This window comes from Ictalurus punctatus, chromosome 5, assembly GCF_001660625.3.
Source record: "Ictalurus punctatus breed USDA103 chromosome 5, Coco_2.0, whole genome shotgun sequence".
Classification (NCBI taxonomy): domain Eukaryota; kingdom Metazoa; phylum Chordata; class Actinopteri; order Siluriformes; family Ictaluridae; genus Ictalurus; species Ictalurus punctatus.
In genome coordinates this window covers 17,582,936-17,604,922 of record NC_030420.2, presented here as the reverse complement: position 1 = coordinate 17,604,922, position 21,987 = coordinate 17,582,936, and the positions used below count along the sequence as shown (strand labels likewise).

At 40.8% G+C, this 21,987-nt stretch overlaps 1 protein-coding gene across 2 annotated transcripts in view; it reads left to right on the top strand.

The window, feature by feature from the left end:
* The window catches only part of dhx37 (DEAH (Asp-Glu-Ala-His) box polypeptide 37), a 37,044-nt gene that overhangs the window by 4,229 nt on the left and 10,828 nt on the right, over positions 1-21,987 (top strand). The window contains exons 6-21 of one of the 2 annotated variants that reach the window (XM_017467855.3): positions 1,259-1,407; positions 1,546-1,638; positions 1,937-2,033; positions 2,120-2,233; positions 2,546-2,647; positions 2,829-2,943; positions 3,580-3,681; positions 3,787-3,845; positions 3,925-4,057; positions 4,356-4,432; positions 7,617-7,849; positions 7,938-8,049; positions 8,200-8,306; positions 19,894-20,082; positions 20,177-20,301; positions 20,407-20,523. In XM_017467855.3, the coding sequence (XP_017323344.1) occupies positions 1,259-1,407; positions 1,546-1,638; positions 1,937-2,033; positions 2,120-2,233; positions 2,546-2,647; positions 2,829-2,943; positions 3,580-3,681; positions 3,787-3,845; positions 3,925-4,057; positions 4,356-4,432; positions 7,617-7,849; positions 7,938-8,049; positions 8,200-8,306; positions 19,894-20,082; positions 20,177-20,301; positions 20,407-20,523 (1,924 nt within the window). Of the gene's footprint in view, positions 1-1,258; positions 1,408-1,545; positions 1,639-1,936; positions 2,034-2,119; positions 2,234-2,545; positions 2,648-2,828; positions 2,944-3,579; positions 3,682-3,783; positions 3,846-3,924; positions 4,058-4,355; positions 4,433-7,616; positions 7,850-7,937; positions 8,050-8,199; positions 8,307-19,893; positions 20,083-20,176; positions 20,302-20,406; positions 20,524-21,987 lie in introns of both variants that reach the window. The other variant, XM_017467854.3, reaches the window with a different exon arrangement.

The following is a 21,987-nucleotide window of genomic DNA, read 5'->3' as shown; positions in this document are numbered from 1 at the left end:
TGAGGTTACCTGAACTATGTGCATTCATTGACCAGGGTATCAGATGGGGCACATCCTTGCAGTTTTCAGCATAATGAGTTTCCACCTGAGGGTGCTGTTTTGGACTTTAAACACAAGACCCCTGACCTGATGGTGTGATAAGAACTCAGTTGAGTGAAGGTGTCCAGGTGGCTTTAGTATATGTGATATCACCACATTGTTCACCATGAAATACAGATTAGATTGATCTGAATCATGCCCTGAGGAATAATTTGCTTAATATAAATGACCAGAATTAATTATTGTGGTCTCGCTGATCCACATTCCTGCAGCCTGGGGAGTTAAATGACCCCACTAGTCTCTATCGCGTCATCCGTGGTTTCATTCGGTGTATCATTTTGGATGTACTGTGTGGGACAGGCTGCAAAGTTACATGGTTTTAGTTCATGGATTAAGACAGGTAAATTAAGCTTACTTTAAGTGTTTTCATAAAACCACATAATGTTAAAGTTGCATTCAACTGATAACCGAGCCTGTTGTTGTCATGCTATGTTTGTGGTGATGAGAGAAAACACATAGTTCACTAACCCAGAATGAGAAGTGCCAGTTAGGCAGCTAGCATGTCGATGCATTTGTAAATGGCCAGTTCATAGCCTTATTGTCAGTGTATAACCTTGCATTTTGACTTCTAATTATATGCACTTTCAAAGCTATATGCGCTTTCAAAGCTATATGCGAGAGTACAAACAGGAAAACTCCATAGCTTGTGCATGTATGGACATGTCCTTATCAATATCAACACTAATGGAGTTCAACCTGCTATTAGGCCTACATACAGGAACCGAGTTAACCGTTTTTTTTTCCATTTTATTAACCGGAGTAAGCCACTTTTATTTTACATTTTTATTTATTTACTTATTTTTGTAATTATTGCTATTTTACTATAATTCTATTATTATTATTATTAGTAGTAGTAATTTATATTAATAGTAATTTATTATTATTTTTTAAAATTCTCCTTTCTTATTTACATTGGTGCTTTGGCAATATTGTACGTAAACAATCATGCCAATAAAGTACATTGAATTGAATTATAAGATTGTTATGTTGGGGTTGGAACGCAAGAATGGAAAAGTTTAAAATATTGCTTCTGCTCAGGGCAAACTGCATGATTTTTAATTCTGTCTCTAAACCTTGTTTTGTTCGCTCTCTCTTTCTCTCTCTCTCTCTCTCTCTCTCTCTCTCTCTCTCTCTCTCTCTCTCTCTCTGTGTCTTGTAGGAGGCACGGCTGAAGCTGCCAGTGTTGGCAGAAGAGCAGGTGATCATGGAGGCAGTGAAGGAGAATGATTGTGTGGTGTTGTGTGGAGAGACTGGTAGTGGCAAAACCACACAGGTTCCCCAGTTCCTCTACGAGGCTGGATATGCAAGGTACACACACGAGCACAAATACACTTAGAAACATGTATGTACAAACAGGTAAAGGCTGCAGGAATATTATCACATTATCTATCACAGTTATATATTCAAGTCTCTCTCTCTCACTCTCTGTCTCTCTCTCTTTCTCAGTGCTGGTGGTATGATCGGTGTGACTGAGCCCAGAAGAGTGGCGGCAGTCAGCATGTCTCACCGTGTGGCCAATGAGATGAACCTCTCCACAGGGTGTGTGAATGCATGTATTTGTGGAATTTTGAATAACTGAAATTAACCAGCCTGAGCCTCAGATGGTTTTGAAGCCGGTAAAAAAAAAAAAAAGTTCCTGAAACCCTAGTCGCAGTCTATGGGTTATAGATGCGTGTAGATGTCTGTTGTTGTAGCAACATTTTCATAACCTCCTCCTCTAGTCATAGTCAAATGGCCTCTTCCTTTGAGTGATGAAAACTAGCAGACTTTAGTAATAGTCTGAATTGCAGGAGTAGAACGAAACTAAGAATGTGTGTTTGGATGTATGTGTTATCAGGGTGGTGTCTTATCAGATCAGATATGAAGGCAATGTGACAAAAGACACCGCGATTAAGTTCATGACGGATGGTGTCTTGCTGAAAGAAATTCAAAAGGTGTGTATGTATGCCTGCTCACAAACATTTGCTGACTTTTGTTCATGGTGTAATTGCCTAATAATATTTTGTTTTCATATGTCCAGGACTTCCTGTTGCAGAAATACAGTGTGATCATAATTGACGAGGCTCACGAGCGCAGTCTCTACACTGATATCCTCATCGGCCTGCTCTCACGAATTGTGGCACTCCGCAATAAGGTATCTCTCTCACTCTCTCTCACAGACACATACACACACATTTACTTTAGGGAGAAAGTTTTTTTTTTTTTTCGTGAAAAACCAGCATTATTTACAGCAGGGCTCCTCAAGCTTATCAGCAAATGGCTGGCTTTCATTCCAGTCAAACAGGAGGAACACTTGATAGTTGATTGGATCTCTAGGTGAACTGATTAAACAAGTGGAAACAAGTCTGACTCCTCCCTGGATGGATTGAAATCCTGCAGCCACACCAGCCCTTTGTGGATAAGCTTGAAGACCCTGGTTTACAGTAATGTGTTTTTAAACTTACAGAAAGGTTTGCCCATGAAACTGCTGATCATGTCCGCTACACTGCGAGTGGAGGACTTTACTGAGAACAAGAAACTGTTTCGCACTCCTCCACCAGTTATCAAGGTATCAGCCACTTCCACTATTTCACCTTCTCTCCTGTTCTTAGCACTTCGGTTTCAGTACTCTTTGCATATCTGAAGGATGCACATATGCTTTCATTTTATTTGTGATTCAGTAGATCTGAAGTTTTGAAACAAAATATGTGTGTGTGTGTGTGTGTGTGTGTGTGTGTGTGTATGCGCAGGTGGAGGCTCGTCAGTTCCCAGTCACGGTTCACTTCAACAAGCGCACACCGATGGAGGATTATGTTGCAGAGGCCTTTCGCAAGACATGCAAGATTCACCGCATGTTGCCGCCAGGTCAGACACGCACACACACACAGTACTTCTTATTCCGGTGCATATTTCCAACACATATAGTGTTGGTAGTTTTATTAATTTATGCAGCATATTTGAACTGTGTGATCTGTTATTATGACACCCCAACATCCTCTAAATGACTTCTAGGTTATGAGAGCTTTTATCCCGATATGCACTGTGTAGCACTGTGTAATTTTAAGAGAAAAGTGTAGACAAAACTTTTCATTTCTAGGTAATATATTAGTAGTTTAATGTATTATTAAGTAGTAAAGTACTTCACAACAATAAAATATACACAAATATTTTACAAAAAAACTAGTATAATATCAAAATGATGTTTTTTGATGTGTATTTTATTTATTGTTTTTGGTATGAATCTTTGCATCAGAACATATTTGTCTCTTACTCACCTTAGTTGAATGAATCTGTTAAAGAACAGCTTTTCTTCCTGTTGCTGCATCAGCGTCATGTAAGGGGGAAGCTAACGGGAAGCTAACGGTCTAAATTACATACTTGCTAGTAGAAGATGGAAATGTGTGTTTTTGTCAGAAATGAGTGTGTGCTTTAAGCCCATGCCCAAGTACAAGTAGACATCACAATGCATCACATCACACATGGTCCTGTGTTTTGCTGTAGGTGGTATCCTGGTGTTTCTGACCGGCCAAGCAGAGGTGAATTATGTGTGCAGGAGACTGAGGAAGGCTTTTCCTTATAGACCCAACAACATACAGCATACTGGTAGACATCCACACACACGAATGCACACCTGTGCACAAACAAACACACACACACACACACACACAAATCTAACAAAAACCTGTGCTATCTTTGTTGGTACAGCAGCAGAGGACACATCAGAAGAGCTGAGAAAATTTAAGAAGCAGAAACTGAAAAAATCAGTGGTATGGATTGTTTCCATATTTGTCAGGTCTTTTGTGATCTCTGCCATGTGACTCACCAGCTTCTCTTTTTCTCTTCCAGTCTCTTCCTCGCATCGATCTGGACAACTACTCTGCCCTACCCGTGGATGAAGGGGATGAAGATCGCCAGGCTGGCATTGATGATGACGACGAAGGCTCAGATCTGGACCTAGGCGATCAACCAGATGACACTGGTCAGATTTTGCGAATACAGGACTTGAAAATACTGAATTGTGGGAGGAAAAGTTTTCCAACAGTGCCTTCTGCTTTGTACTAGAAATCATCGTTCAACATTCAATATCAACATTTTTCAGATAAATGACTAAGAAAAGTGTGTAGAAGAAGGTGGACTAACGCAAAAAGGTAGTCAGCGATAACCTAATCGTGAACTGGACAATATATCGGAGGTTAGCTAGGGAGAGTTTTAGGGGTGGTCTTCCTCTTACAGATTCTTAGAATAACCCAAATGTGTGTTTTTATTTGGACTCTTAGGGGAGAAGGCCGATCCCACCATTCCTTTGTACGTGCTGCCACTTTATTCCCTGCTGGCACCTGAGCAGCAAGCCAGAGTAATATATTTTCCTCTTGTGTTTGTTATTTTAATAATAGTTAATGCAGTGTTTCTATGTTTCCAATTGTTGCTTATTATGTGGAAAAAAATATAGCACTGTTGTCTATTCTTAGAGTGCTTTCACACCTACTAGTCTGGTTGCCATGTCTGAATCAGAGCGAAAATGTACGTCTTTTGGTATGGGTTTGACTTCACAATGCACATAAACAAACCGAGAAGCAAAAATGTTGGCCGAGGGGTTTGTATGTCTGAAAACATGAACTCGGAACAAAAATCCTCTCACATTCAACTGGTTTTTTTCCCAGCAGATTTCTTAACATGTCTAATTATTTTTATTAACATAAAAACATTCAGCAACTGAGACATAAACTGAACAAGTTTCACAGACATTTGAAGAACAGAAATGAAATATCGAGGGGGTCAATATCAAAAGTAACAGTGAGTATCTGGTGGCCACCAGCTGCTTTAAGTGCATCTCATCTCATAGACTGCTCCAGATTTGTCAGTTCTTGCAGTGAGATGTTACCCCACTCTTCCATCAAGGCATTTGCAAGTTCTTGATCACGTCTGGGGGGGACACAAGGTTGTATGTAATTTTCCACTGCAAGGACAATCAGCTGTCCTTCCTGTCTCCCTGTAGCACTGTCTTAGGCATCTTACATTACAGACATTGCAGTTTATTGCTCTGGCCAAATCAGCAGTCCTCATGCATCCCTGCAGCAGGCCTGTGGCATGTTCATGCAGGTGAGCAGGCCCCCTAGGCATCTTTCTTCTGGTGTTTTTCCAGAGTCAGTAGAAAGGTCTCTTTAGTATCCTAAGTTATTGTAACTGTGACCTTAATTGCCTACCGCCTGTAAACTGTTAGTGTCTTAAGGACTGTTCCACAGGTGCTTGTGCAATAATTGTTTGTTTCATTGAATAAGCATGAAAAACATTGTTTAAATCCTTTCCAATAAAGATCTGTAAAGCTTATTTGGATTTTACAAAATTATCTATAAAATACAGTTTCCTGAAGAAGGGACGTTTCTCTTTTTTTTTTTTTTTTGCAGAGTTTACTTATTTGGTAAAGGATGTTAAAGAAGGTTTTAAAAAGGTACATTTGACACAGAATCCCCTGGGAACAGAGAATACATCTTACTTACAGTGAGGGAAAAAAGTATTTGATCCCCTGCTGATTTTGTACGTTTGCCCACTGACAAAGAAATTATCAGTCTATAATTTTAATGGTAGATTTATTTGAACAGTGAGAGACAGAATAACAACAAGAAAATCCAGAAAAACGCATGTCAAAAATGTTATAAATTGATTTGCATTTTAATGAGGGAAATAAGTATTTGACCCCTCTGCAAAACATGACTTAGTACTTGGTTTAAAAACCCTTGTTGGCAATCACAGAGGTCAGACGTTTCTTGTAGTTGGCCACCAGGTTTGCACACACCTCAGGAGGGATTTTTTCCCACTCCTCTTTGTAGATCTTCTCCAAGTCATTAAGGTTTCGAGGCTGACGTTTGGCAACTCGAACCTTCAGCTCCCTCCACAGATTTTCTATGGGATTAAGGTCTGGAGACTGGCTAGACCACTCCAGGACCTTAATGTGCTTCTTCTTGAGCCACTCCTTTGTTGCCTTGGCTGTGTGTTTTGGGTCACTGTCATGCTGGATTACCCATTCACGAGCCATTTTCAATGCCCTGGCTGAGGGAAGGAGGTTCTCACCCAAGATTTGACGGTACATGGCCCCGTCCATCGTCCCTTTGATGCGGTGAAGTTGTCCTGTCCCCTTAGCAGAAAAAAACCCCAAAGTATAATGTTTCCACCTCCATGTTTGACGGTGAGGATGGTGTTCCAGGGGTCATAGGCAGCATTCCTCCTCCTCCAAACACGGCGAGTTGAGTTGATGCCAAAGAGCTCCATTTTGGTCTCATCTGACCTCAACACTTTCACCCAGTTGTCCTCTGAATCATTCAGATGTTCATTGGCGAACTTCAGTGGGCATGTATATGTGCTTTCTTGAGCAGCGGACCTTGCGCGCGCTGCAGGATTTCAGTCCTTCACGGCGTAGTGTGTTACCAATTGTTTTCTTGGTGACTATGGTCCCAGCTGCCTTGAGATCATTGACAAGATCCTCCCGTGTAGTTCTGGGCTGATTCCTCACTGTTCTCATGATCACTGCAACTCCACGAGGTGAGATCTTGCATGGAGCCCCAGGCCGAGGGAGATCGACAGTTCTTTTGTGTTTCTTCCATTTGCGAATAATCGCACCAACTGTTGTCACCTTCTCACCAAGCTGCTTGGCAATGGTCTTGTAGCCCATTCCAGACTTGTGTAGGTCTACAGTCTTGTCCCTGACATCCTTGGAGAGCTCTTTGGTCTTGGCCATGGTGGAGAGTTTGGAATCTGATTGATTGATTGCTTCAGTGGACAGGTGTCTTTTATACAGGTAACAAACTGATATTAGGAGCACTCCCTTTAAGAGTGTGCTCCTAATCTCAGCTCGTTACCTGTATAAAAGACACCTGGGAGCCAGAAATCTTTCTGATTGAGAGGGGGTCAAATACTTATTTCCCTCATTAAAATGCAAATCAATTTATAAAATTTTTGACATGCGTTTTTCTGGATTTTTTTGTGGTTATTCTGTCTCTCACTGTTCAAATATAACTACCATTAAAATTATAGACTGATCATTTCTTTGTCAGTGGGCAAACATACAAAATCAGCAGGGGATCAAATACTTTTTTCCCTCACTGTATTACCAGTTGGGTTGATTCAGGGTTGAATCTCTTTCTCACTGCAATCAAACAGCTCTGATGGGAACCACACCAAAATCACTCCAGTCGGTCTCATATTCTAGTGTGATTGCTTTATTCTCACCTGCCAAAATATGACACAGCAAACACACTAGGGTTTCATTCAAATTGATTATATGCTGTATATGTGATAGCTGATTGTAAAATTTTAAATTGAAAACCCCTTTTGGATTGGTTGATTCTGATTGTGAAAATATTATTATAAAATATTACTATTCTCTGTGTGTGTGTGTGTGTGTGTATATATATATATATATATATATATATATATATATATATATATATATATATATATATATATATATATATATATATGTGTGTGTGTGTGTGTGTGTATAAATTTATTTATTTATTTATCTTGTGTGCGTGCATGTGCAGGTGTTCCGTCCACCTCCTCCAGGTGCTCGCTTGTGTGTGGTGGCCACCAATGTGGCAGAAACATCCCTCACTATTCCAGCAATCAAGTATGTGGTTGACTGTGGTCGGGTGAAGAAGAGATTTTACGACAGAGTGACAGGAGTCTCTTCCTTTAAGGTCAACTGGACATCTCAGGCCTCAGCCAATCAGAGAGCAGGAAGGGCAGGAAGAACAGAGGCAGGACATTGCTATAGGTTGGCTGTTCTTGAGTTTTATAACTTTTGGTGGGAGAAATGTTGATTTTTGCTTTGTGTGATTGTATGTTTTGTGTGATGTGTGTAGGCTCTACTCATCTGCAGTTTTTAGTGATTTCAGCCAATTCTCTGAGGCTGAAATCACTCGCCGTCCTGTTGATGACCTTGTTTTGCAAATGAAAGATCTCAACATTGAGAAGGTCAGAGGCGGGGAAAGTGATTACATGTTCCTTATGCTATGTGTAACACTATGGTAACTGCATAACCATAATGAGTGTTTACTCACTAGTGTATGTGTGTGTGTGTGTGTGTGTGTGTGTGTGTGTGTGTGTGTGTGTGTGTGTTTGCAGGTAGTGAATTTTCCGTTCCCTACTCCACCCTCCTCTGAAGCGCTGGTGTCTGCTGAGCAGCTACTTATCTCTTTGGGTGCTCTAGAGGAACCACCTCGCCAGGGACGGTAGGATTGGGGTTTTTTTCCTTCTGTGTTTTATACTCACACCAAGCTGCTGGTGAACAACCAACAGCAGATAAAGATGACAGATCATTGTCTCATGTTCTTTAAAACAAAGTTCCCACCACAAAGACAACCGCCGACATATTCATACATTCTGCACTTGCATGAAAGGAAATAGCTCACTTAGCCAGGTAGGGATGTCACAAAAACCAATACTTCGGTACCAAGTCGGTACCAACAATCTTAAAACGTGACGGACATGATGGGGGCAGCAAATACGTGTAAGCGTTTTAGTCGGGCCATAAGTGGTAAAGAAGAAGAACGCCTACAAGCACACGGGAAAAACTACAGATGATGGCGACAAGTTTAGCTCCGACTCGTTGAGAGGAAAGGTAGTAAGAGTCAAATATGGAAATTGTTCACATTCGAGGCGGATGAAGACAAACCTATAATTGATGCTCTGAAGACGGTGTGCAACCGATGCTATCGTTCATTTCAAACAAAGCGAGGAAACACCTGGAATTTGATGAAGCACCTGAAAGATGGTCCTATATTATGTTTGTTTGAGGCAGCTGGCATTGTGGCCGTGAAACCAGCTAATGTTATGCTCTATGTAATGTTTGCGATAGCCAGTTATTTGTCAATGACGCTAACACATTGCAGTGTTATAAGCTACCTCCTTATGAGCCACCATGCATCACCATTCAGCCTGTGTCCTGTCAGCCTAATGTAGCCTAATGTCACTAATAATTATTCAAATGTTCATGCTTTTAATAAATCTTTTTGGCCTGCCACCATATCAGTGAATTTAAACTAATGCACGCGTTTATGAGTGCACCTTAGCACTTGAAGCCTCCACTGTTTTATAAGTCATTGTCAGACAGTGTTTGATAACTAAAATACCCCTGCCTCCCTCTCTCTCTCTCTCCCCCCTCCCTCTCTCCCTCTCTCTCTCTCTCTTTGCCAGTATCAGCCAGAGGAGGATGTCCTCTGGGAAAGATTTTAATTTTATTTAAAAAATATATATATTAAAAATTTTTTAAACTACACCGTGGTATCGATTATCGTGTACTTTTGCTGGTATCGGTACCGACTATTAGATTTTTGGTATTGTGACATCCCTATTGCCAGTAATGTTTGTTTGTAATACAAAAGAAAAAGAAAGGCAGTCTTGCAGACGTTCTATTTAGTAATATAGAAATTACTGTATAATAATATAGTCTGCTTAGTGTAAGTGTAGTATAAATAGTGTAAGTGAATAATATTAAATAATAATGTTAAGTAGTACGCTACCTATTGTGTACCAGTATCATATTCTTTTGACACATGATCTAGTGTAGCCCAGCTATCATTTACATGCCACTGTGAATGTGTTTAAACCTGTGACCGTACACAGTCTGGTCCATAAGTATTGGACAGTGACACTTTTTGTCATTTTGCCTCTACACCACCACAATGGATTTGAAATGAAGCAATCAAAATTCAATTCAGTTTTATTTGTATTATTTGTGCTTTTAACAATGGACAGTGTCCCAAAGCAGCTTTACAGAAATATAAAAATTCAGGATGTAGATTTTAAATGTATGAATTTATCCCTAATGTGCAAGCCAGAGTCGATGGTAGCAAGGAAAAATTCCCTGAAACACTTTGAGGAAGAAATCTCGAGAGGAACCAGATTCAAAAGGGAACTCCTTCTCATCTGGGTAACAACTGATAGTGCGATTATAAATAAGCAAATCCCTTCTATACATGGGCTAATACCACATGGTCAAATAGTGCGATTGTTTTACCAGGAAAATTCATTATAGTTTTTACATGAAGTCTGTTTTATTGAACTTCTCCACTGTTCACTGATGGAGACTTGAGTGCAAAACTATTTGTAGTTCTAGACATCTTAGCATAACTGTCCATACGAATTGAGGTCCAAAGCCATCTTTATGGTTTTTAAGTGGTACCATCCTTGATAATCTCAATTATCTTTAGGCTGCACCATGTGGAGCCATCCTCAGCAGCAGCATGCGACTTCCAATTGATGAGAACTCCAACCAGAAGTAGGGCATCAGGATGGATCAGGCAGGTCTTTAGAGCAGAGGGGGTCAGGATCACTGGTGTCTCAGGAGCATCATGTGTAGCTTGACAGAAAAAGAGAGGGAGAGATTATTAGGTATGCTTATTGGACAATGTACTTTGCATGCGTGAGTGCAAGCAGGGATTCTGGCAAGACTAGCTGTGCCAGCATAACTAAAAGGGGAAGCCAGAAGGTAACACAAACATGAGGGCGCTCATGTGATTGAAGTGTAGACTTTCAGCTTTATATATGGTTTTCATATGTATGTATGTGTGTGTGGGTGGATGTCGTAATAGGGATTTAACAACAGAACTGGCTGGCTGCAGTACAATTTGACATATGATAAATGCATTTTATAGGACTTATTTGATGATAATTAATACAGGAGTCGTTGATGAAGTGATTGACAGTTGACCCTCATGTAAGTGCATGCAGTTTCCAACACAGTTCTGTGGCAAAGTCATGTGTTCTGCTATAAACTGTTCTAACAGACCTTCAGCAGGGAGTTATTTGCAATTTTCCTGGTATGTTGCTTATTTTGATATCTAAGCTTGCTTGTTGTACTGATATCATAACTAGCAACCCAAAGTGAGTGGATGAAGCATAAATTTAGTTAAAGGATCAAGTTTAGTAGCGTTTATTTTCTCTTGTTCAGTTAAGTGTTACCAGTTCCCTCTCCGCCCTATCTTCACTAACTTCATTCCTGACTAGACATGTACCTCAAACCTATCTCTGTTGTCACCTCTCTCAGGCCTAGAAGTTCTCATCCACAAACCGGAGGGCGAACTACCAGTAACCTCATCTACCCTCCTCTGTTGTCTCAGTCTCAAACAGCAGTGGTAGGTGGGCTCTAGAATTGCCGGTCTTCTGTAAAGAAATCTGATTTCATCTCAGCTTTAGATTCCACTTACTCTATTGACTTTATGGCACTGACTGAGACCTGGATATCTCCACAGAACTCAGCTACACCGGCTGCTCCTGATAATCCTCTGCTTATGCTTTCTCTCACACTCCATAAGAAACTGTCAGGGGTGATGGTACAGGTCTGCTGTTGTTTCTGATATGGTGCTTCACACCTCTCTCCCTGTCTCATCTCAACATCTCATCCTTCAAATTCCATGTAGTTAAAGTTACTTCCTCAATCTATCTTCTCATCATCATCTACCGCCCTCCTGGTCCCCCAGAAGATGTTCTTGAAGAAATGGACATGCTCCTCAGTCGTTTCCCTACCGACAGCACCCCTCTTACAGACCTAGTACTTGGAGACTTCCACCTCTCCTCTGACAAGCTCGAGTCCTCTTGCCTTCTGCATTCCTCCTTCTTGGCATTCAACAGCTGCCCACCCACACACAAGGGAGGAAATGTCCTGGACCTGGTATTCAGCCATCCCTCTCCAGCTACAGACATCAATGCTACCTTGCTCCACACCTCTGATTATCACTTGGTATCACTTCACCATCATCCTCCCTATCCTGCTAAAACCAGCTATCAATACTTCTCTCCTACCTGTCGAAACTTCCATTTTATCTCTCCTTCCTCTATAGTTTCCTGCACCCCATCATCCCTTCCATTACAGTTAGCCACAGACCCTTTCCTCACTTTCCTCATCCATGGACCTCGTCTGCCCTCTAACCTCTAAACCCAGGAAGATTTATTACCCTGTTTCTTGGCTGCTAAATGTGTTATGCAGCAATTGGAGAGAACGAAGAACAGCAGAGAGAAAATGGAAGAAATCACAACTCGACACAGATCTTGCCTCTTACCACGCTCTCCTGTCTAAATTCTCTTCTGAAGTGACTTCTGCCAAGACTGCCTTCTACAAGGAAAAGCTGTAAACTTCTGCACAAGACATTCGTAAGCTCCACACCATTTATTCTTCACTACTCAACCCCCCGGCTCCGTCCTCCCTGACTGCTGAAGATTTTGCCACCTTTGCCCATTTTAGGGGTTAGTTAAGTGCTCACGGAGGAGGTGGTGCTTTAGCTGTTTTTAAAAAAAATAGTGACAGATTCTGCGGTCCGGATTGAGGTTGGAAGTTCATTCCACCACTGAGGAACAGTTAGTTTGAAGGTTCTGGAAAGGGACCTTAAGCCATGCTGAGTAGGAACTACTAAGCGTCGGTCATTAACCGATCACAGATTGTGTGAGGGAACGTAAGCCTCAAGGAAAGTGTTGCACTAGGTGGGTGCTGTTCCAGACAAGGTCTTATATGTGAGCATTAAGGCTTTGATTTTGATATTAGCAGCTACAGGAAGCCAATGGAGGGAGATGAAGAGGTGTGTGACATGGGTTCTTTTGGGCTGGTTGATGGATCTGACTGGGAGGCCTGAGAGTAGTGCGTTGCAGTAGTCCAGTTTTGAAATGACAAGAGCCTGGACTAGTAGCTGTGTAGCCTGTTCAGTGAGGTAGGGTCTGATTTTCTTGATGTTATAAAGAATGAACCTACAAGACCGTGCAGTTGTTGAAATGTGGTCTGTAAAGGTCAAGCTGTCATCAAAAGTGTAGGAGCAAGAGGGAGAAAGACATGTAAATTTCCATGTTTTGGAGAGAAGTAAACCTGTACCACCCCCTCGTCTGTTGGGGCGCGCGGTATGGGAGAAGTTGAAGTTGGAGGCTAGGGCAGCGGGTGTGGCAGTGTTCTCAGTATGGATCCAGGTCTCAGTCAGAGTCAGCACACTGAGGTTAGAGTGGGTTGCAAAGGCAGAAATGAAATCTGCCTTGTTGACAGCAGATTGGCAGTTCCAAAGTCTTATTGAGAATGAGAAGGAATGTGCAGAGGCCACGTGCAGAGAGCATAGGTTGTCTTGTGAGACCATCTTACAAGACTTCCTCCCCTTCATCACGACTAACCTCAATGGTTCCATATCATCGGTCATGTACCAACTACATTCAAGAGAGCAAGGGTTATTCCCATCTTGAAGAAACCCACTCAGGATCCCTCTGACATCAGCAACTACTGACCGGTATCACTTCTCTCTTTTCTTTTTAAAATCCTCAAACACTGTTCACAATCAACTGTCTCTCTACCTCTCACAGAACAACCTACAAGATCTTTATTAGTCTGGCTTCAAAGCGGCACATTCCACAGAGACTGTCCTTCTGGCTGTCACTGAGAATCTACATGTTTCTAGATCAGACAAACTATCATCGCTCCTCATCCTCCTAAACCTTTCAGCAGCGTTTGACACAGTCAACCACAAGACTCAATTGTCCACCCTCATGAGTCTCGGAATTTGTGGTTCGGCATAGCAGTGGTTTGTTCCTACGTGGAAGGGATCCACATCTGCTCCCCCCAGACTAGTGTCCCACAAGGCTCAGTACTTGATCCTCTTCTGTTCCCTCTCTATACTCGATCTCTTGCTGAGGTCATATCCTCACATGGGTTCTCATACCACTGCTATGCGGATGACACTCAACTCATTCTCTCCTTCCCTCCCTCAGATCCTCTTATTTCTCCTCAGATCTCAGCATGTCTGGCAGACATCTCATCATGGATGGCAGCTCATCAGCTGAAACGTAATCCCAGCAAAACTGGACTGCTGTTCTACCCAGGTGATTCATAACCATGTCAGGATCTTGTGATCTCCCTGGACAACTCTCTGATCCCACCTTCGGTTACTGCATGCAACCTTAGGGTAACCATGGGCAATCAACTGTCTTTTTCTTCTCACATTGCTAATCTGATACGCTCATGTCAATTTCTCCTGTGCATCAGAAGGATTTGTCTGTTTCTATCCACACAGACCACTCAGGTGCTGGTTCAGTCTCTTGTCATTTCAAGACTGGACTACTGCAACTCACTCCTTGCAAGTCTGCCTCTGAGTGCCATTTTACCTCTGCATCTGAACCAGAATGCAGCTGCTCGACTTATTTTCAACCTTCCTAAGTTCTCCCACACCACCCCATTGCTTTGCTCCCTCCACTGGTTTCCTATAGCTGTTCGCTTCAGATTTAAAACACTGATACTTGCCTACCAAACCAAAAATGGACCAGCACCCACTTATCTCAAATCACTTATCACAACCTGCACTGCACCACGCTCCCTCTGATCCTCTAACACCGCTAGACTGGTGCCACCATCTCTCAGGGTACAAGGAAGGTACGCATCAAGACTCTTCTCTGTTCTGGCACCTATTTGGTGGAATGAACTTCCCTTAGATGTCAGAAAAGCTGAGTCTCTGGCAGTCTTCAAATGATGTCTAAAGAACTACCTCTTCCTAAAGTACTCAAATTAGTACTTTGCATTTTAAAAGAATTGCTGTGTTCTCTGTGTGTTTTTCTTACTATATTACCTCCCAACAGAGTTGTAACCCTCTTACCCCTTAGTTCCCACAGTATTATGTCCCACAACCCTATATTCCCCATAGAAACAGCATGCCAACCCTGAGTTCCTGGGCCAAAATTGGCCCCAAAATCAACATTTTAATTTGAACATTTTTAGGCCTTGAAACAACTTATAATAGGCAGTACGAGCACCAGCGTGGTCAATGCCTTTGAATAAATGCATTTTAGTGCCAAAAGTCAACTTTCTGGTGATAATCAGACCAGCAGGTACTGTTTTCATGAATGCACAGAAATTGGTTGCATTCCCGACAACGAAAAACAGTTTTTGATTCCTTGTCGGGGTTGTTCTTCTTTTCAACTGAAGGATTTTTCTTGGCGAAGTGTCTAGCCTTCTCGTGATACACAATACATCTGTTGTTGCCAGTGGCTCCAGCAGGGCGCTCTGGTGTATGTTGGCCGACATTGAGCAGGCGTGGAAGACTTGATGAAGTTGCTGAACGGCGCCTGATGAGATTCGGCGAACGGTAATCACCAATCAGACCCAGGACAAGTTCATCAATGAAATCGTAGAATGTGTAAAGTCTCTTGCCTGGAGCATTCGGTTTGTAGTAGCTGCGAATCACATACGCGTAATATGATGCCCAAGTAAGACATTTGAGCAACATTCTGCATGGTCAGCAATAGTGCTTCCTTGTTCCATGGAGTTTCGTCATCTGGTCATTGCTGTCGCAGCCTGACATGTTCTGTGTGTAACTTGCAACCATTTTCGGGCATGGTACTTGCTGCACTGTTCCATCTTTACTCTTCCAATTTACAGTTGTAGTTAGCTGTGGATCATGGAAGGTGGTAATGAAATACAATGGCTTGCGATCACACCAAACAATAACTGACAATTCATCCAGACTCAAGTAGTCGTAGTCACCACGTTTCATATCTTTGTTCTTTCATATTACACCCTTTGAAAATCCCTTTCGATTGGTCATTATAGTTCCACAACTGTGAATCTTCTTGGTCATCAGATATTTTGACAGACTTGGTGAATTATAGAAACGGTCCATATACAGTTGATAGTTTTGACCATCAACACAACTGACTAGCCGAGTAACGACGCTGCCAGTGGCTCCAAGTTCTGTAATGAATGTCCCCCGTGTCTTACCGGAATAAATCTCGATGTTGTAAACATAACCAGTTTTACTGTCGCACAGGAGAAAGCTCTTGATGTACCACTTGACGGGTTTACTGGCAATGTACTGCTTGATGGCAAGTCGGTACTTTGCAGGTATCATGCCTTCGAGTGAAAGATGCTGAGCTGGGTTGTAGTTCTCCTGGGACTTCTTGATTATGTTGTTCAACAGTGGAAGAATCTGAAACATAATGGATGAATACAATATAATGACCACAAAAATGAATAATGGATAAAAAAAATCTAGTTTTTTATTATTTGTTGTTTTTTTTCCAATAAAGTTTTATTGAGAAGAAAAACAAACCGACTGACACACAGCAGCAATCATTCACAGTTTTTTTTTTCTTTTTATACTAACAAAGGAAAACAAAATTAAAAAGTACAAACACCGAAAACAAACCCGCCGCCCCCACCCCGGCTCATCGTGGCTAACCAATAACTATCGCTGGTTATATAGATATTGTAAAAGCCAACAACAGGCACAAATTTAAGTGGGAAGTGTCTGTAATTCCATAAAATATGCAATAAAGGGTTGCCATTTATTTAAAAAAAAAAAAAACTTGTCAGTACAACCCCTCATCGTATACCTTACTTTCTCAAGTTTTAAAAAAAACATCACATCCTTTAGCCACTGGGAGATAGATGGATATTTAGCAAACTTCCAATGCAACAGTAGGGAACGTCTTGCTATAAGGGATATGAAAGCGATAACAGCCTTTTGTATCGAGCTCAATTGAACTGAGGCATCAGGAATCCCAAATACAGCAATCAATGGGCAAGGTTTTAAATCTGCCCTGAGAATAGTGGACATGATGGTAAAGAAACCAGACCAAAAACCATGGAGATCAGGGCAGAAGAAAAACATATGGCCATGATGACAGGGAGAGCAATGGCATTTATCACACTTGTCCTCTATGTCTGGATATATTACAGAAAGTCTTGACTTGGACAGATGGACTCTGTAAAACTTTGAACTGGATAAGTCCAAGACGAGCACAAGAAGTGGTAGACTGTACCCTCCCTATAGCATGTTCCCAACACTCTTCACTTATCTGTACTCCTAACTCCGTTTCCCATACATTCTTAATTTTGGTGCTCGCCTGACTACCTAGCGCCAGAATAAAATCATAAATCCTAAAAATCATTCCTCTCTGATGTGCATTGTTTGAAAACAAGCTTTCCCAAGCCTGTTCAGGCGGCGCAGAGGGGAAATTAGGAAAACATCTAGAAACGAAATTCCGAATTTAAAAATAACGAAAGAGATGCATCACAGGGTGGTCCTAAGTAGGTGAGAGATTGGCAAAGCTATAAAAGACACCATTGGCATACAGATTTCTAACTTGTTTAATGCCCTTGTCATACCACACTGAAAATGTAGAGTCCAAACACGATGGAGGAAATGGGTGGTTGTTGTCTAAAGGACCCAAAGAGGATGCACCTACAAATTTAAAGCACCGTCTAAATTGATACCAAGTCTTAAGTGTGTTGAGGACAATTTGATTATCAGTTTATAGGGAGAGTTTTGTAGGTAGAGAGGAATAAAGTAAAGCAGGTAAAGAGGATTCCCTACAAGAAGATAGTTCCAATATACACCAAGAAGATCCAGGAGATTTAACCCAGTAGCAAAGTTTATGGATGTGCGCAGCCCAGTAATAGAATTGAAAATTGGGTAATGCAAGTCCTCCACTAAGTCTACAACTCTGCAATAAAGATTTATGAACCCTTGGTGGCTTCCCACCGCAAATAAAAGTACTAATTATCTTATCCAATGAATCAAAGAATGATTTTGGCAGAAAAAGAGGACCTTGCTGGATCAAGAAAAGAAACTTCGGTAATATATTCATTTTGAAGACATTGATCATGGCAATTAGAGAAAGTGGGATTTTACCCCAACTCTGAATGTTGGATTTAACCTTTGAGATGAGGGGATTGAAATTAGCTGATAAAAGATTAGATAAAGAACGTGTCACATTGATACCTAGGTATTTAAACCCTGACTGACTAAATTGAAAACTTAGATCTGACTGTTGGAGAGAAAATACTGCAGTATTGACGGGAAAACAGTTGCTTTTGTCCAAATATCATTTATAACCAGAGACAACACCGAAGGTCTCCAGAACACCCAAGACAGCAGGCATAGAGGCAATAGGATCGGTTACATACAATAACAAATCATCAGCATATAGCGACAATTTGTATTCTACACCGTATCGAACTATTCCTTTAAACAAGGGAGAAGATCTTAATACGATAGACAGAGGCTCGATAGTGACAGCAAAAAGCAGAGGTGATAAAGGACAGCCTTAGTTTTTTATTTTGACAAGTAATTTATTATTATTATTCCTGTAATAATTACTTTCATAATTACTTTTATTATAAATACATGCACTGAAACACTTATTTCTGGTGTTTAATTACTTTGTACAATATGTCCTGCTTGTCGATGCTTGGATCATGTTCATCAACGACATGGAGAAATTTCCATATGGCAAGAAAGTGGTCTCGGCACATCACTTTGCGAAATCCTGGCGTTTTGAACACACATCCAGTCTTGTAACTAAAATACTGTTCATAACGCCGTTTGATGACAGCATATTCCATCGCCAATCGCAGTCCAATAAAAGCCTTCAGCTCTGGTACGGTCAGTGGTTGCCACTGTCTGGCATAGTAGTCTGCAGGTTCGCAGTCTCAACATGTAATGCATTCAAATTGGTCTTGTCAACAATCAACTGCCATATGTCGTCGTCCCAGAAAAGTGCAAAGTATTCCAGCGCAGTAGTGTCAGCGGTACAGTTTGCGGCTGCAGCATGAGGACCAGGTGCCTCGTTTGGTTTGAAAGTTGAATCCATCAGGGTCATGTTATGACTCCAAACCCCTGCAGTGTCAGTCGCACTGGTTGATGGTGAAGATGAAGACGGATCAGGGTCTGAATCATGAGAGTTTGAGTCACTATCAGTTTCGGTTTCAACATCGCCTGAACTTTCACTGCTGTCACTATCTAGAATCCTTGCTATCGCTTGTGTAACTGTGTATGTTTTTTTCACTGTTTTAGATGTACCTGTGTTCACTGTAGGTGTAACTTTAGCTGGAACACGATTAGCTTTTCGCTTTGGCATTTTTAGTTTCAACAACATTCACGCATGGATCAGCTTCATCGTAATGACGTCGTGACGTCATGACGTCATCAACCTTCCTGGTCAAAGAATAATAATTAAACAAGTAAGGAATCATAGCAGAGTAATGCTGGTATACCAGCCTTGCGGGGATAATGTTTACACTGTAAAGCCGCTATATCGGCCTTACGGGTATTCAGCATAGACGACCAAGCCGGTATATCGTCCTTACGGGAATAGGGAATAGGTCAAAGACGGTCAAGCCGGTTTTTCGGCCTTACAGGGTCAGAGGGTTACGACTGATGTTATTCTTAGTCTGTGACCTAGTAAACCAATATCGGGATGTATTTATTGATGGACTTCAAAGCACTTCTGTAAGTCGCTCTGGATAAGGGTGTCTGCCAAATGCCGTAAATGTAAGTGATGGCATGAACCAAGGCAGCTAACACTAGCTACATTTCATAACAATTTATTAACTGGATGACTTTAGCAAACACTTAAGGTAGCTTAGTAAAGTTAGTCAGTCACTCCATTTAAACATACTCCACCAACATTATGAGCAGGGCATAAAAGAGCACTTCAACGTTCAGATGTACAACTCACTGCAGTTGTCCGAGCTAGATGAAAAACATGGAGCAGCAATTTTTCTTCTCAGAAAGGAGGTTGTTTTAAGTGAAAATGTTGCACATTGGGATTAAATGGCATCATGTTGTCCACTCATATTCAGCCATTGTTTTAAATGCTCTGCTCAGCCATTTTGTTCCTAAAATCTAGCTAGCTATAACACACACGCGAATGCTAAGAATAAAAGCAGAATTGAAAAATTGGACCACAGGTCTGCTTGGTGTGACAGCTTTGGTCATTTTACCTCATTACTCTGTTCACTTTTTTATTTTGCCATGTTAATTAGTAAACGTCTCTTGCACTTTGCATCTCTTCCAGTATGGTGGATATGGAGAGGGCACGTTTATCATGTCCTATAACTCCTCTGGGACGTGCCATGGCAGCATTTCCTGTTGCACCACGCTATGCTAAGATGCTTGCACTGGGCTGCCAGCAGGGCTGCATGCCCTACATCATAACGGTAGTGGCAGCCATGACTGTTAGAGAAATCTTTGTGGAACTGGACAGGTAAAGCAGACAGAGCTTTAAAGTTTGCATGTCAATAGTTACATGAGTTTCAGGTTTTAAATGATTTAATTCTTTTACTGCCTGTCTCTCTCAGGCCAGCGAGCAGTGAAGAGGAGAGCAGTAAGCTGGCTGGAAGAAAAGCACGCTTCAGTCAGATGAAGAGGTTGTGGGCAGGCCAGGGCCAGTCTTTACTGTTAGGAGATCTCATGGTGATGCTAGGTATGGTACAAATAATTATACACTGGCTTACACACCAAAATATTTCAGTGGTCCATGTTATTGTGTGAAATATAATGCAAAGTAAGTGTTTGTGTGTGTGTGTAGGTGCTGTAGGGGCTTGTGAATTTGCTGGCTGCACGCCAAACTTCTGTGAAGAAAATGGACTTCGCTACAAAGCTATGTTGGAGATACGGAGGCTGCGGGGACAGCTCACTAATGCAGGTACAGTGCTCTCCAGAATTATTGGCACCCATCTTGAAAGTGACTAGAAATTAATATGTAATAAGAATAACACACAATAAGTGACATTTTGAGCAGCATTCAGGGACATTGTATAGATTTATCTATATATTGTTATCTATATATTATCTATAACATGCTTTTTTTTCTTATCTACAAAACACTGTATTCAAAATTATTGTAATTTTGTGATTCCTGCCCTGAAGAGAATAACATCACAGAGTCTCTTCCTGTAATGTCTTAACAAGGTTGAAGACACTTGTCAAGGGATCTTGGACTCTTTCATCTAAAATATTTTAAGCTCCATAATGTTTTTAGGTTTGTGAAATGTGGAATTACCTTTTCAACACAGGCCACAGGTTTTCAGTAGCATTCCAATCTAGAGAATAAGATGGTAATTGCAAAATATTGAATATTGGGTTTCTTTAGCCAATTATTTTTTTTTATTTTTGGATGTATGTATGACTCATTATCTTATTGTAAGCTCTATTTATGGCTAAGTCTAAACCTTCCAGCAGAGGCAACCAGATTTTGTGTTTAAATTTCCTGGTAGAATTCATGATGATACCAATGTCTGTGCAATAAGAGCTCTTAGGAAAAAAAAGCCACAAAACATCCCCAAATTATTAATGAGCCACCTCTGTGTTTTACAGTGGACTATCAGGAGCTTTTCCTTATTTGCTGTCCCCTTTTGTCACCAAAGATGCTGATGCTGTCCATGACCAAAAAGTTTAATTCTTGGTTTCATTTGATCATACAGTATGTCAATATTGGCTCTAGCAATTGATTTTACATGTGTACAATCACATTAAAATACGTTAGTAAAGGTGATGTACTTTTTTTATTTAGTGTTTTAAAATATAGTATGGATTGTTTTGATTTGGTAGTTAATTTTTTTAAATAATTGTTTGTATTTTATTGAGAAATGCACTTTATGCATCTTTGTTTGGAAAAGGTAATTTGGCCTAAGTGGACTCTGTTATTCTTTTTTCTTTCTTTCTTTCTTTCTTTTTTTTTGAGGTTATGTTTACTTGTAGAGCTTTGTTAACATCAATAGAGAACCTAGTGTGTTTGCTCTTGTTCAGTAATTTTACAAACTAGTCTTAAAAACCAACTTGAAAAAATGGTTATCACTCCTAGTATAAAATAATTTGGCTTATATATTTCTTTCATAAGGTAGTTCTAATGATGATTTTTTTAATTAGAACAAAACAAATATGCTTTGTGTGTGTGTTTTCAACAATGACAAAATAATTTTAAAGGCAGCTGGATAAAGAGGTATGCTTTTAGTCTTCCCATGCCAAATTCAAAATGTGTGTCTCATTTCTTTAGAGTCTGTAGCACTCCTAATTGGTAACACAAACTGCTACTGATATGACTATAAATGGGAATAGTCTTTGTGTATGTAAAAACACACAGACACAAAAACATCTAAATTAGTGATTA